Source organism: Lactuca serriola, chromosome 2 (genome assembly GCF_051521515.1).
Source record: "Lactuca serriola cultivar US96UC23 chromosome 2, Lser_US96UC23_V15, whole genome shotgun sequence".
Classification (NCBI taxonomy): Eukaryota; Viridiplantae; Streptophyta; class Magnoliopsida; order Asterales; family Asteraceae; genus Lactuca; species Lactuca serriola.
In genome coordinates, this window is record NC_136409.1 from 19,208,465 (window position 1) to 19,221,282 (window position 12,818).

Consider the following 12,818-nt stretch of genomic DNA (forward strand, 5'->3'; position numbering starts at 1 on the left):
AATTTTATTAATTTTTTTAATCATAAAAATATATAAATAAATAAATAAACTGAAAAAACAAAAAAGAAGGTAAAATCGTTATTTCAAAAAAGTTTAAAGTAAATTGGACCAAACTCGCAATAAAATGAAAACTTTGGACCTGTGGTGCTAGTCCAAACCTTTTTGGACCAAAGTGACAATTTTCAGCAAACCACAGGGACCATTTGTGCAGTTTAGTCATTTTAAAATATAAAAACTTCATTTTTAATAAAAACATTTCATTACTTAAAATTAAAAAAAAACATTACATTGTATTACTTAAAAAAAATATGCCATAACATTAAAAAAACACACATCAAAGGATTTGACCACAAGCAACATACGCTTGCTCTGCCATTTGACCATAAATGACAACAACATCAAAAATAATTTGAAATTCTTCAAAGCACGTAGACGAAAACATTTTCTACTGATTTTGAGAGAAAAAATATATAAAGATGTAAAAAGTTAGTTTTGGTTTGAAGAAATAATGGGTGAAAGTTGGGTTTTATAGGTAAAACACACACACACACACACACACACACACACACACACACATATATATATATATATATATATATATATATATATATATAAACCATTTGACTATTTTAAATGGTCATATGCCCATTTAACCAATTAAAAGCATGGAGTTTGAAGGGAGAGGTGCCGTAAAACTACATCCAAAACCGCATAAAGGGACGGTGTTCCCCTGTCTATCTGACAAAAAGTGCGGCCAAACCATATTCACTTCCCATAGTCTAATAGATCAAAGTAGTCTTTGTAGAAACAATGTATTTGCAACGTTATGGGTTACTATTAGGATTGATGCAATTAGTAATGACAAAAAACATTCTTCATTTTGGGAACGTATCACCACCCACTACAACAATCGTTGGTATGTCGTAACTCCGAAGAAACTTAAAAATGACTTTAGTCATACTTTTATCGCTTTGACACCTTTATAAATGATCTTTTTGCAATTTACAATACTTTTTTTGTAACACCCGTAATATGGGATATAACTTTTGGCATGTAAGTGTAAATTTTATCTCATAAATTAACTGTTTAAATCAAATAGTAGTAATTAATTAAAAATGTTAGAACTCAAACTTTAACAGTTTTAAGACAAGAGGTGACTTTTCAATAATTGGAGTTTTTTTTTTCTTTTAACATTTTAAAACTAGATTTGGACCTTAGAAATAATTTTAATTTGTTCAAACTAGGAACCTAAGGACTAGTAATGTTAGAAAAAAAATCCAGCATGAGTTTATTTTGTGAACATGGGGCTTTCAAGGACTATTCTTGCCATAATGCAAAACCTAGAAGGCTTAAGACCAAACCCTCTTTTCCCTCGCAGTTTGAATGCTCTTAGTTGGGGAGAAGGGTAACTTGAAGCTAAAAGACTTTCTAAGGGACAGAAGTTGGTGAATCCTTAGCATCAAAATAACGATTCAAAACCCTGGTCATTTTCTCTCCTAGATGCTTGTTTTGATGTGTGGGGTTTCTAACATGAGTGTTTCCCCTTTTAGTTTCATGGATCACGAAATGTTAGTTTGAATCCAATAGTTCAATGTATTTAGGTATATATTTTTTGGTGTTTTATATCTAGATTACTAAAGCTAATCAATCTATCTAGTCAATTTCGGGGTTTATGAAACATAAATGTGCAACTAGCCCTAGCTTTGATGAACCGCCGATTGATTCACCAAGATCCGAATTTGATTGTGGTTTCCGTGTTTTGATATTATTTAATTTAGATTTTTCAAGGTTATATGTTTGAACAAAAGAGATGAATCCATTATTTGAGTGAAATTTGGAGTTGATGGTGCTCTAATGAATTTGGGTCCCAACAACGGTGAGTGATCCTTCGATTCATGTAAAAGACGCTATGGTTATAAAATAAGAGTTCAATTTTGATTTGAAGTTCATTTGAATGTTCCAAGTTTAAATCATAGAAGAGAAACCAAGTTAGTGGTCAAATTTAGAGTCTTAAAACTTTATTTAACGATGGAAATCATCACCTCTTTAATTAATGACTCAGTTAATCTAATGGTGTTATAGGATGATATTTCATGTTAAATTAAGTTTTGAGACCATTATTAATCAATATGGCTCAATTAAATATGATCAAAATGAATTTGAAGCAGGTTGGGGAAAATAGTAGTATTATTTTTTGGTATTTCTACATAAAATGGGCATGTCCGAATGCTTACACAACCGTGTGAAATTATTTGTTAGTTCACATGGCTACCGTGTGAAATTATTTGTTAGTTCACATGGCTTGTGTGATACTCTGACTCAATCTTAATATGATGATGCCAAATTGTCCAATATTGGTCTGGATGCTTCCATTAGTCTTATAAGGAGATGTGAAGAAGATTTAAAGGTCAAATAGTTAACTTAGTTTAGTAACCCTAATCAGTCGACTATGGATTAAATAGTGTTATATACTAAGCTTAATTGTGTTATCTCTATCTAATCTAGAATGCGGATCAAACAATATGTATTAGCTTACCGTAATCTTATTGTATTACTAATTTATTTTGTCTTAGATAATTTGAGTATTATTTTACCATAATCGGATCATATTGATAAAATACAGTAAAATTACAGTATGATTCTCATACTTGAAAACAAATGGTTAAAATTCTCTCGTGAATAGACTTTTCTGCTTGACAACCAATGTCAAATATTATCTTTCGATTAGATACTAAAAATATAATAAATTATAGTAAGTTATCTTTGCTCGACAACGGATGCCATATGTTAATTCTGTTACAAACATAAAGAATTTACTAAAACATAAAAAATATATACATACCTAAATTAAATCATATCAAACGTAAAAAGGTTTAATGAACCATAAATACACAAAAAAAATGAAAAAATGTTACAAATATCCGTATTAATGAACCTAAATTTTGCAAAAAGTAAATTCTTAGTTTCATACATTCCTTTCAATCTTACGGGGTTTTTGTCATTATCCTATGTTTTATCATTCTTTGGAAAAGCCCGTACTTGAATCCGAAAAAACCACTAAAGATGTATTCAATTTATTTTATAAAAAATGATAAACGATCAATATTTTGTACGTGAGAAAATTTGAACCCCGAACTTTTTCGTAAAAGCCAATGCAACTGGATGAAGCATTTTTACCTACTAAAATCCTATTTCTCAAAGGTAGGCCTAAAATAATAATAATAATAGTAATAATAAGAATGCCTTTTTCATAACATGAATGTATATAATTAAAAAAACATACGACCCACAAAATTGATCATATATGGAACAAACGTGCCTAAGGGAATGGGCTCCAAGAATTTCCTTAAGTTATTTGTATATACATCCAAATATCGCACCATCTAAGTATCAAACCACAAGATCATAGCGTACAACTCACTGCAAAAATAGACCTAATGTCTTCTTCAATAAACAGGTCATGTACCTCACTTGAGACATATCTATATCAGTTTGCCAAAGTATTCCACGTGGATGGAAGCCGATTCGATGTCACATTCGGCATGTTACGAACATTGATGTCAACAGGCAGCATGCGGTATTCGATATCCAGCTCTCTAAAAACTTTAATCATCTCCTCAACTAAAAGAGCTCTTCGTTGCCATCTTTCACCCATGTCTTGAAAGTTCATACGATGTGAAAGCCATATCGATATCTTTAACCTATTCATGTCCTCTACATCCCTCAACACAATCATAGGCGCCGGGTACCAATGGTCGCTCTTCTTCTCAATATAGCTGCAATCACATCAAATCATCATTCACGATTTATCAAATAGAAGGGTAAAATAGCCATTTGCTTGTATTCAGACAAAAAGATGTACCTTGTTATCCTCTCCTTCATGAGAGTAATCTTTTCGCTAGGGGTTGATACGTGGATACAGAACTCAACAGCATCCCCCATATCCGGACTACGGTAGTAATTGGCGATCGGTTTTGTAGCCAAGACACTGTTTGGATATATAATTTTTTGGTTATCGAACCTCAAGAAAACTGTGGTCAATATATTCATCTCCTCAACTACCATCTGCAATGCCACAATATCAAAAATTACAACCATGACAATGGTATCCATGTATACAGATATAAATGAAAATACGTTGTTATTTCTTATGTTTACCTGAACACTATCGACCTCGCAACGATCACCGACATCGAACGGATGCATTACGAACAAGAAAATAATGGCTTCGAATGTCGTCTTGCATGTGTTACCAAACACAAACACAACTAAAAGGAGTTGTGAACTTAGGAATATGAAGAAATGCGTGCTTGCAACTTTAAGTATAAGAAGCCAGATCACGATTATTAAGATCCCGACAGCTATATTCAGCATTTGATGGAGTTTGTTTACAGCTGTTTTTGTGTCATTGAGAGATAATGCAAGAGCCCTTCGCTCTCGGAATACATTAACCTGGATAAAATTATCATTAAATAATGAGAAAAAAAGTTGATTATGGAAAAAAGATGAAAAAAATGTCTTACCACCCAATTCTTGAGAAGTGCCTTGCTAATTCCTTTGGTTTCACAATCACTATCAAAGAGTCGAATCGCCTTCAAAGCTTCATCGTCTCTCAGAAAACGCATTAAATCCTCTAGATAAATACGCCTGTGGAGGTTTAAAAAAAAAGATATAGTGAAAAGATGTTCGATAATGGAACAATGGATAAAAGTTAAGGTTTCAAAATAGGATTAAGAAGTTACTTTGAGCCTTGCTTAGCGACATTACGGAATATTTTCTTGGCTGCAATTTTGGCTTGTTTTTCGTTTGTGATCTGCACTGCAGACTCATCTTCATCACCTGTTGCACCCTCAAGTTGTTCATCTAAAGTAGACAAAACTCCTGTTCTAACGATATTCATTAATCTTTTCATATTCCAAGCCGATATATTCTTCTGATTTAACCTATGCAAGTGATCAATTGTGATCCCCTCTTCAGTCTTCTTAGGCGTGTTAGCTTCAGAAAATTTACCACTTTTACCAGCCATGGGAGTACTGGTTCTTGAAGTGCCTATAAACCTTCCACTTTTCTTGAATATATTCGCCTTAAGATCGGGTGGCAAAATGGCACCAGCATTCTGAAGCTTTTGAACCTCTGCCATCATTCGATCCTCCTCTTCCTGTACTTGTTGGATCTCAATCACGGGTGGGCCCGAAAGGGTTTCAATTACATATTGATTGAATAAAGATTCTTGAATCCGATCAAAAAACGTGCTCACATGGAAAGAGGATGCAAGAACTTTGACTAACAATGTTTTCAATAGCCAAACGATTGTCCCCACCAAAAGACATATCCAAATCTTTGTCACATAAGGCAAAACCTTCCCATGTGCCATTCGTTCCACTTTTTTATCAAATATGCATTGCCAAGCGATTAGAACTAAAGTTAACCAAACACAATTTTGAACTGCTTTTCGTAATCCATACACGAAATATAAAACCTTTTTCCGAAGTAAGAAGTTTCCTTCTATCAGGTTTACAAGAACCCTAATCCCCCACCCTGAAACCAATCGTCCACTGATCAAAACCAACATCATAACCCCCCATTTCCACAACACAAGATCATAGATTTCCTTGTTCTTGAAATAAGGAATTGTGAGAGAACAAATTAAAGCAGCAAGAATGAGGATTAAACCGAATAGCTGAAGTAAAGTCCATTTGTTATACCTTATTTGCTTATATTCATCAGGTAAATCATCGTCCAAAAATGGATCGTCTTCGTCGATTTCGCTACCACCTTTCCCTAAAATTCCCGACTTCGATTGTCTACCGGACCTCTGATCTATCTCCGGTGGATCCATTAATCTAGACTTCGTCTTCGTCCGCATTAAGCTCGATTTTCTCTTAAACGAAGCATTCGAGGAGCAAATCAACACTTCTTCACCACCACCACCACCAGCGCCACCGCCGCCGCCGCCACAACCACTACCACTACCACTACCATTAGACCTCTGCCGTAGAGGCTGTGGCTCAATCACCTCATCATGAAACGAAACCCTAACTTCCTTAGGCGAGAGCATGCCGTAGTTACTCGGACTCTCGGCTATCCTTGATAACGGGGTAGACTGTTGCGTCGATGGCGTATCAGAAGTCATGAAATCAAAGTTATCATTGTTTTTCGAGAAATCGTAACTCGATTCTCTCCAAACTTTGTTAGGGTTTTGCTGGTCCACAACAGAGTTGAACTTGTACGCCGCCAGCTCTGCTTCTTTTATAAGATCGACATTACCGTTTGTACCTTTTCCTGTATCTCTCCGGCGTTCGCCGGAATCCGGAAGTGGCAGAGAGGAAGACATAGTAGCTGATGGAAACTGATCAACGGCGTTATCGTTCACGTGAAGCAGGATTTGCTTTTCTTCAAGCTCGATCTGTGGTTCGTGTTGGGGAGATTTGTTGAAAGATTTTCTGAATTTGTCCATTACAATCAACAATGTTCGAAGAATTTAAATCGAAAGCGTCAGATTAAATTATTATTCTTCAGGAACGGTGCACAAAGCAAGGTGATGAATCATCAAAGGCAAAGCACCAACTAATTTTAAAAAGGACGACACAGTTTTTTGTGAAGAAGAAATACCTTCAACTTTATATTAGTTTGCACTTTACACCTCATAAAATCATTATTTCCAAATTAAATTCTAAATGTTGTTTTCTCTAGAAGCTCCGAGACCCGACCTTCTTAAACGTTTGTATTCAAGGTTTTTAACTAAACTAATCACCGTTAATGAGGTTATTAATAAAAGTGATCACTCATCACTTCGTAAAATAAACTTTTTTTTTTATATAAAACATATCATCCTCTCGGAATACCATTTCTGATTCTGAATTTAGTGCTCTTAAAAATAAATATTTTTTATTGTAAATTTAATATTTTAATGTGTTAAAGCTAATATTAAACTTCTAACCCTACATTTCTTTTGAGAAAATGTCTAACAAATGAATTATTAATTAAAACCAATTAACATATTTATTAATTGAACTATTAAACTTTCTCCAATCAATCCGTAAATTATAAAGTCACTTTCAAAATATTACTTTGCGTTTATAAACACATTGATTGTTACTTTGTGTTTATAAACACACTGATCGATTGATTATACGTATGTGACCAACAATTTTATTTAATTAATGGTACTTAATTGATCAATTGAAAAATGATTTCTTTTGTTTAAGTTGTTTTACTATACAAGAATTACTTATTAAATTTATAAAATATAATTTCTTTTCATTGATAAATAATATATAAATAGAAGTATTTCATTTAACATTATATATTTTTAGATTTTAAGAATTCTAGATAACAGTTGGAAACCCTATAAACGGAGGTCTCAGGTTCAAACATTATACACCTTATTAAGTAGGTTATTGACTTATTTCCATTATCATCTCTTATTTCTTAGTATTTATTTATACATTTTTAATTGCCTTGTAAATTATTAAAGAAAAGATTTTACTTCCCATATAGTATTAGTCTAAGATCCTCAATACTTTTACAATATAATTATAACCATATATAACCAACGAACGAGACACAACTATGTAATCTTATATAAAAGACCATCATTTTCATTTTCATTTTCATTTCTACAAAATAAAGAGTTACCTCGAATCACAATAATTGGATTTTTAATACATTAAATTGTTTATAATTTAATTTTAATATTAACTATTTAGTTTTTTTTATCTAATATATTTAATTTTTTTAGCTATACATTTTTAGATATAAACTACCGTCATTTTTTATGCTACAAACTTTTGAGTTGATATAATTATAATTACTTTCTTATTTTAAATGTGTATTTTGCAGTTTTAATAGCTATTGTTTTTATTACATTGTTCATAATTATTACGATGTTTTATATCATTTTCATGTACAAAATATAATCTTATAGTAAGTTACAATAATATAATAATATATTAATGAATATCAATTATAAAATTATATTCTACAACAGTAATATTTGACTATTAAAATTTGAAAATATGTAATGCCTTTTGGAAGCATCCTGTGGTTATTGTCTTATTGATGGACTTGTAGTTGTTAAAATATGGTTTATTAGGGTTGATATTGCACATCGTCTTAAACGTTAAGGGTCTCTTCTGATCAGTCAACACCATAGTAACAGTTGTCAACAATCTTTTTGTTTGTCGGAAAGCCGCGTCTGTGGGAACAGTGGCATATAATTGCACGTCTCATAGTCTACGTGCGAGAAAACATGGAATGTAATATACAAATTTTCAAGATATTATAATTAACGGTGTTGCCATTTTTACAAATATTTGTTACATGTATATGGCAATCTTCTATAACTTATTATTTTCTATATGTTAATATATGTAGGTCAGTTTGTAATTATGTAAAAGATTTGATCACATAAAAGCATGATATAAATTCATATTGAAAATATATATTGTTACCTATATTAAGATTGAACTTTGGTCGTTGGGATTTTATCTGGCGACCAAACCATTTTTGTTATTTTAAAGCTATAAAATATGTAAATAAACATTGATTCTCAATAATATTTCGAAAAATAGATATAATATGTTTTTTTAAAGGATTCTCGAGATTAATTTAAAATTTAAAATTAATTATGTAGTAGAAATTGCTCCCTCCCGGTTTCTTGAGGGACGTATGTAAAGTTTTGCTTACTGTGTGCACAGTTTGCAAGGGAGAGGGCCTAATTTGATTTAGTGTTAATTTTATTCTATAGTCATTTAAGCATGTTTTAAAATACGGTGGAGTAGTAGCGTTAATTCTTACAAAAGATGTATGAAAGGTAAAAGGTGGAAAATATTGCTCAAATTGATAGAATGAAAGTGATATTTTATAAAGTAGAGGGGTGAAAGTCTTCCGGCCAAAGTCCAAAATAAAAGACTCTTGTAGAAAAAGCATGAAACACAAAAACTATAATATTCCTAAATCTTCTTATGGGCAAAATCTCAAACAAAAAACCTTTGTCAAAAATATGAAACACAAAAAATATATTAGTCTTAAAACTTTTGTTTTAATATATATAATAATTTTTATTTTTATTAATCGGCAACCTAATTATTCGATTCAATTTTTTTTTTTATTTAAAATAAACTTTTCTATTCAACATTGATTTTTAGGCTTGTGGGTGTGGCCTTGGTACTGGGTACGGTTCACCGCGTCACTCGTGGTGTACACCGCATGTGGGTGCGTGGTTTGAGCCGAGCTCAGCCAAAACTTGCCACGATAGATATATATATATATATATATATATATATATATATATATATATATATATATATATATATATATATATCTTCTTCTTCAATGTTATCTTTTTTTAGTTTGATTTTTACATATAAATTAAATCTTCAACGCCCAAACTTACCACGCCTCAATGCACTTCTTCGATATCTTTATATTTTTTCTCTCGATATTTTTAAAAAAATATCTTCTTCCAACAATCCAAACTGTCAGACCCGATTTTTGGGTGGTGGTCTATCTCTTGATCTTCTTTAAGTTAGAATTAGGGTTTTGGTTGGGTCGTGTCGCGGTTGCTTGGTGTTCGCGACGTGCACACCGTCATTAAGTTGGGACGTGATTGGTAGTTAGTCGCGATGTAGTGGCATAAGATGTTTAGGGTTAGTCATTTTCATCAACCTCCATGTCAAGAAACCCTCCAACCATTGAGACCCTAGCCCCTACCATCTCTTTTGGTGATCTTGGTTCTTCTTATGAAGCTTTGAAACCCTAGCCCCTACCATCTCTTTTGGTGATCTTGGTTATTTTTATGAAGCTTGAAGTTGAAGCAATGAAGGTTTTGGTGCACAAAAAGGTTGTTGGAATAAGTATCAAATATCATAACTAAATTGGTCAAGGTCATGACTAAATTGATATAACTTTATCAAATAAAAGTAAAGTCTTTTTTGATTGTCCTCAAAAACTAAAAATATCTACAAATGACTTTGATAGAGACATAAAATGATTTGTTAATTTATTATGTGATTAATAAATTAGTTAGAAATAGTTAATAATTAATTATGAAGTAATTAGAGATAGCCATAATTAATTAATTACTAATCTGAATTAATGTGAAATTAACTCTGGATTAATTGGATTTAAATAAATGTGCAATGGGTAAATTTTAATTGTTCAATGATTGAACAAAAGAAACATTTCTAGAACCGTTCAAGCATGTATGGTTTTAAGGAGTATTTTAGGTTTTCTAGAAGCTTCATGGTTGCTGATAAGGAAATGATTTGAATTATGATTAAATCTAATATATAATTGTTCAAATCTAGATTCATCTGCTAGATCCCTAAACTATAAATAGGACCTTTAGGCAACACATTTTCGTGATTTCTTAAACATAAAAGGTGGAGAACGAAATTATCTTCTTTCTTCCTCTCTTATCTTGTCTTTCTAGTGTTCTATAATTTTCGTTGTGAACCATTAGAGGCGTTCATACTTTTGGCACTTGCTTTCCATGGACTTTGAAGATCAAAGGAGATTAACATATTTGATTATGTTAAAGGTATGTTCTCTTAATAGTAATTTCTATTATAGTATATTTGATGTTTTGTTTCATAAAGTATGTTGCTAATAATAGTGCAAAACAAAAGATCTTATTTTAGGTTACATGTACCCTTAAAGGGGTGTTTGATATAGGGAAATAAGTGTAGGGAAAAGGAATTGATTCCTTTTCTCTTGTTTGGTTACTAAAAAATGTAAGGAAATGAGAAATAAATCAATTCCTTTTACATCAAATCCATTCCGTATTTTTAAAGGAGAAAAGAGAGAAACGACGTATCTAGGCGTGATCGAGAATCAAAAGAAAAAAAGAGGAGAAATCAAATTGCCCCCATTCGAACCTCACTACGTGCGACCGATCAAGATTTTTCAAACGTGGCTACTGGATTTTAATGCAGTCGGCCCACGTAAGTGATCAAAACCAATCCTTTTTGCCCTACATATGCCGATACATAGGATTGAAGTCGGCAGTATAGGATCAAAGTCATGATTATTGCTCCATTCACGTATTCTTGGGCGATTTTGGCACTATCATTTTCCAATTCAAGGTGTGATTGCTAATCTTGATATCAATTCTTCCAATTCAAGGTTTGATTCTTAATCTTTATATCAATTCTTCCAAGTTAAAGAATTTTGTTTTTTTGAAGTGTGCTAAAATCTTGCCAAGATCGACTCTTTAAACGTGTTTGAATTTTGTTTATGATGTTAAAATATGGTAAGATTGTTAACACTACAATGAAAATTGTTTTACTAGTGCAGTTTTTTTTTTTTCGATTTTTTATCCTACTTTGAGCCATCATAAAAGCTTCATATAAGCTCGGAATGATGCGATTTTTTTTTTCCAAACTATACTCCTCTGTCTTGTCTATGTTTTAGAATAAAAAACAGCTTAATTGGTTAAGTCTTGGTTGAGTTATACAACCACAAAAAGGAGATGTTATGATTGTTGTATTATATTTCAGCAATTTATTTTGTTAAATTTTGTCCAACTTTGAACCATCATAAAAGCTTCATACAAGCTCAGAATGATGCGATTTTTTTTTCCAAATTGTACTCCTCTGTCTTGTCTATGTTTTAGAAAAGAAAACAACTTAATTGGTTAAGTCTTGGTTGAGTTATATAGCCACAAATAGGAGCTGTTATGATTGCTATATTATATTTCAACACTTTTTTTTAAATTTTGTCCAACTTTGAACCATCAGGCATCTATTATGTAAATTTTTTTGTAGACATGGCAGGGCGAAACAAACACATATGGACTATGGAAAAGAGGATGTAAAGTTAATTGAGACATTGTTGGAGTTGCATGTATCCGGAAAGTATGGTGGTGCCGACAACGGATTCAAACCCGATTATTTAAAGGCAGTGCAACAATTACTAGATGTAAGTCTTCCTAACTCGGGTTTGAAAGCAGAGCCTCATATTAAGTTGAGGATGAAGACATGGAAAAACCATTTCAACATCGTGCACGACATGGTATATAGAAGAAACACGAGCGGATTCGGCTGGGATACGGATAAATGTTGTGTTACTGTCGATGTTGAAGTTTGGGATGAGTACATAAAGGTACTATAATGATTATGTATGTATTATTTTTAGCATCATTAAAACATATTGTAAATGAATAGCAACTAATTAATTTTGTGCCATTCTTGTAGAGTCATAAAGGTGTTGCATGTTTTCACGATAAACCATTTCCCCAATTTGATAACCTATGTAAAATCTTTGCGAAGGATAGAGCTACTAGTCAAAGAGCTACTGGTCTTAGTGAAGATGTGACTGAAGAGACACAAAGAAACCCACCTATTGATGTGGAAGGGTTGGAAGAGATTGTTGAAGAGACGTAACAACCTGCTCGTGTCAATAGTAAATGCAAAAAGCCTCCAACGGATGACACAGAAAGCTCTTATAAGGAAGCAACAAAAGAAATGAAAGTGACTTTCAAGGAGGTTAGTGAAAAACTCAATGAAACAATATACAATATAGGAAGGCATGAAAATAAAGAAACATGTGATGTGATAGATAAAGTTATCGAAGATATACAAAGCATGCCAAATATCAATGTCAAACAACGAATTAAGGCGATTGACATGTTTACCAAAGACCAATTTCATGCCCGTGCATTTTTTAAGATGACAGAAGAAGAAAATCTTTGTTACATGGAAATGATTGGGGATGGCTCAATATCATGATTAGGTTATTTAAAGTTATGTTTTTTTTTTTTTTTTTTTTTTTTTTTTTTTTTTTTTTTAATTTTTACGAATATTGAAGTTGACTCT

General features: G+C 32.1%; 2 protein-coding genes across 2 annotated transcripts; one reads left to right on the forward strand and one right to left on the reverse strand.

Moving 5' to 3' along the window:
• Window positions 1-3,204: 3,204 nt before the first annotated feature.
• On the reverse strand, window positions 3,205-6,566 carry LOC145086032 (mechanosensitive ion channel protein 6-like). The gene is made up of 5 exons (XM_079023738.1): window positions 4,743-6,566; window positions 4,524-4,647; window positions 4,159-4,452; window positions 3,863-4,065; window positions 3,205-3,776 (listed from the first exon to the last, which is right to left on the reverse strand). Exons 1-5 carry the CDS (start codon window positions 6,455-6,457, stop codon window positions 3,488-3,490), a joined length of 2,625 nt encoding a protein of 874 aa, XP_078879864.1. The 5' UTR covers window positions 6,458-6,566; the 3' UTR covers window positions 3,205-3,487.
• Window positions 6,567-11,793: 5,227 nt separating this feature from the next.
• Window positions 11,794-12,386, forward strand: LOC145089044 (uncharacterized). The gene is made up of 2 exons (XM_079027544.1): window positions 11,794-12,105; window positions 12,198-12,386. Exons 1-2 carry the CDS (start codon window positions 11,794-11,796, stop codon window positions 12,384-12,386), a joined length of 501 nt encoding a protein of 166 aa, XP_078883670.1.
• Window positions 12,387-12,818: the final 432 nt, after the last annotated feature.

Excerpts from the sequence above, each read along its gene's own strand:
- LOC145086032 (XM_079023738.1), bottom strand. The coding sequence starts at position 6,457 with ATGGACAAATTCAGAAAATCTTTCAACAAATCTCCCCAACACGAACCA. Across the intron at positions 4,648-4,742 it reads GTCGCTAAGCAAGGCTCAAA|GCGTATTTATCTAGAGGATT; the intron begins GTAACTTCTTAA and ends AAACCTCCACAG. Across the intron at positions 4,453-4,523 it reads CACTTCTCAAGAATTGGGTG|GTTAATGTATTCCGAGAGCG; the intron begins GTAAGACATTTT and ends AATTTTATCCAG.
- LOC145089044 (XM_079027544.1), top strand. The coding sequence starts at position 11,794 with ATGGACTATGGAAAAGAGGATGTAAAGTTAATTGAGACATTGTTGGAG. Across the intron at positions 12,106-12,197 it reads TTTGGGATGAGTACATAAAG|AGTCATAAAGGTGTTGCATG; the intron begins GTACTATAATGA and ends CCATTCTTGTAG.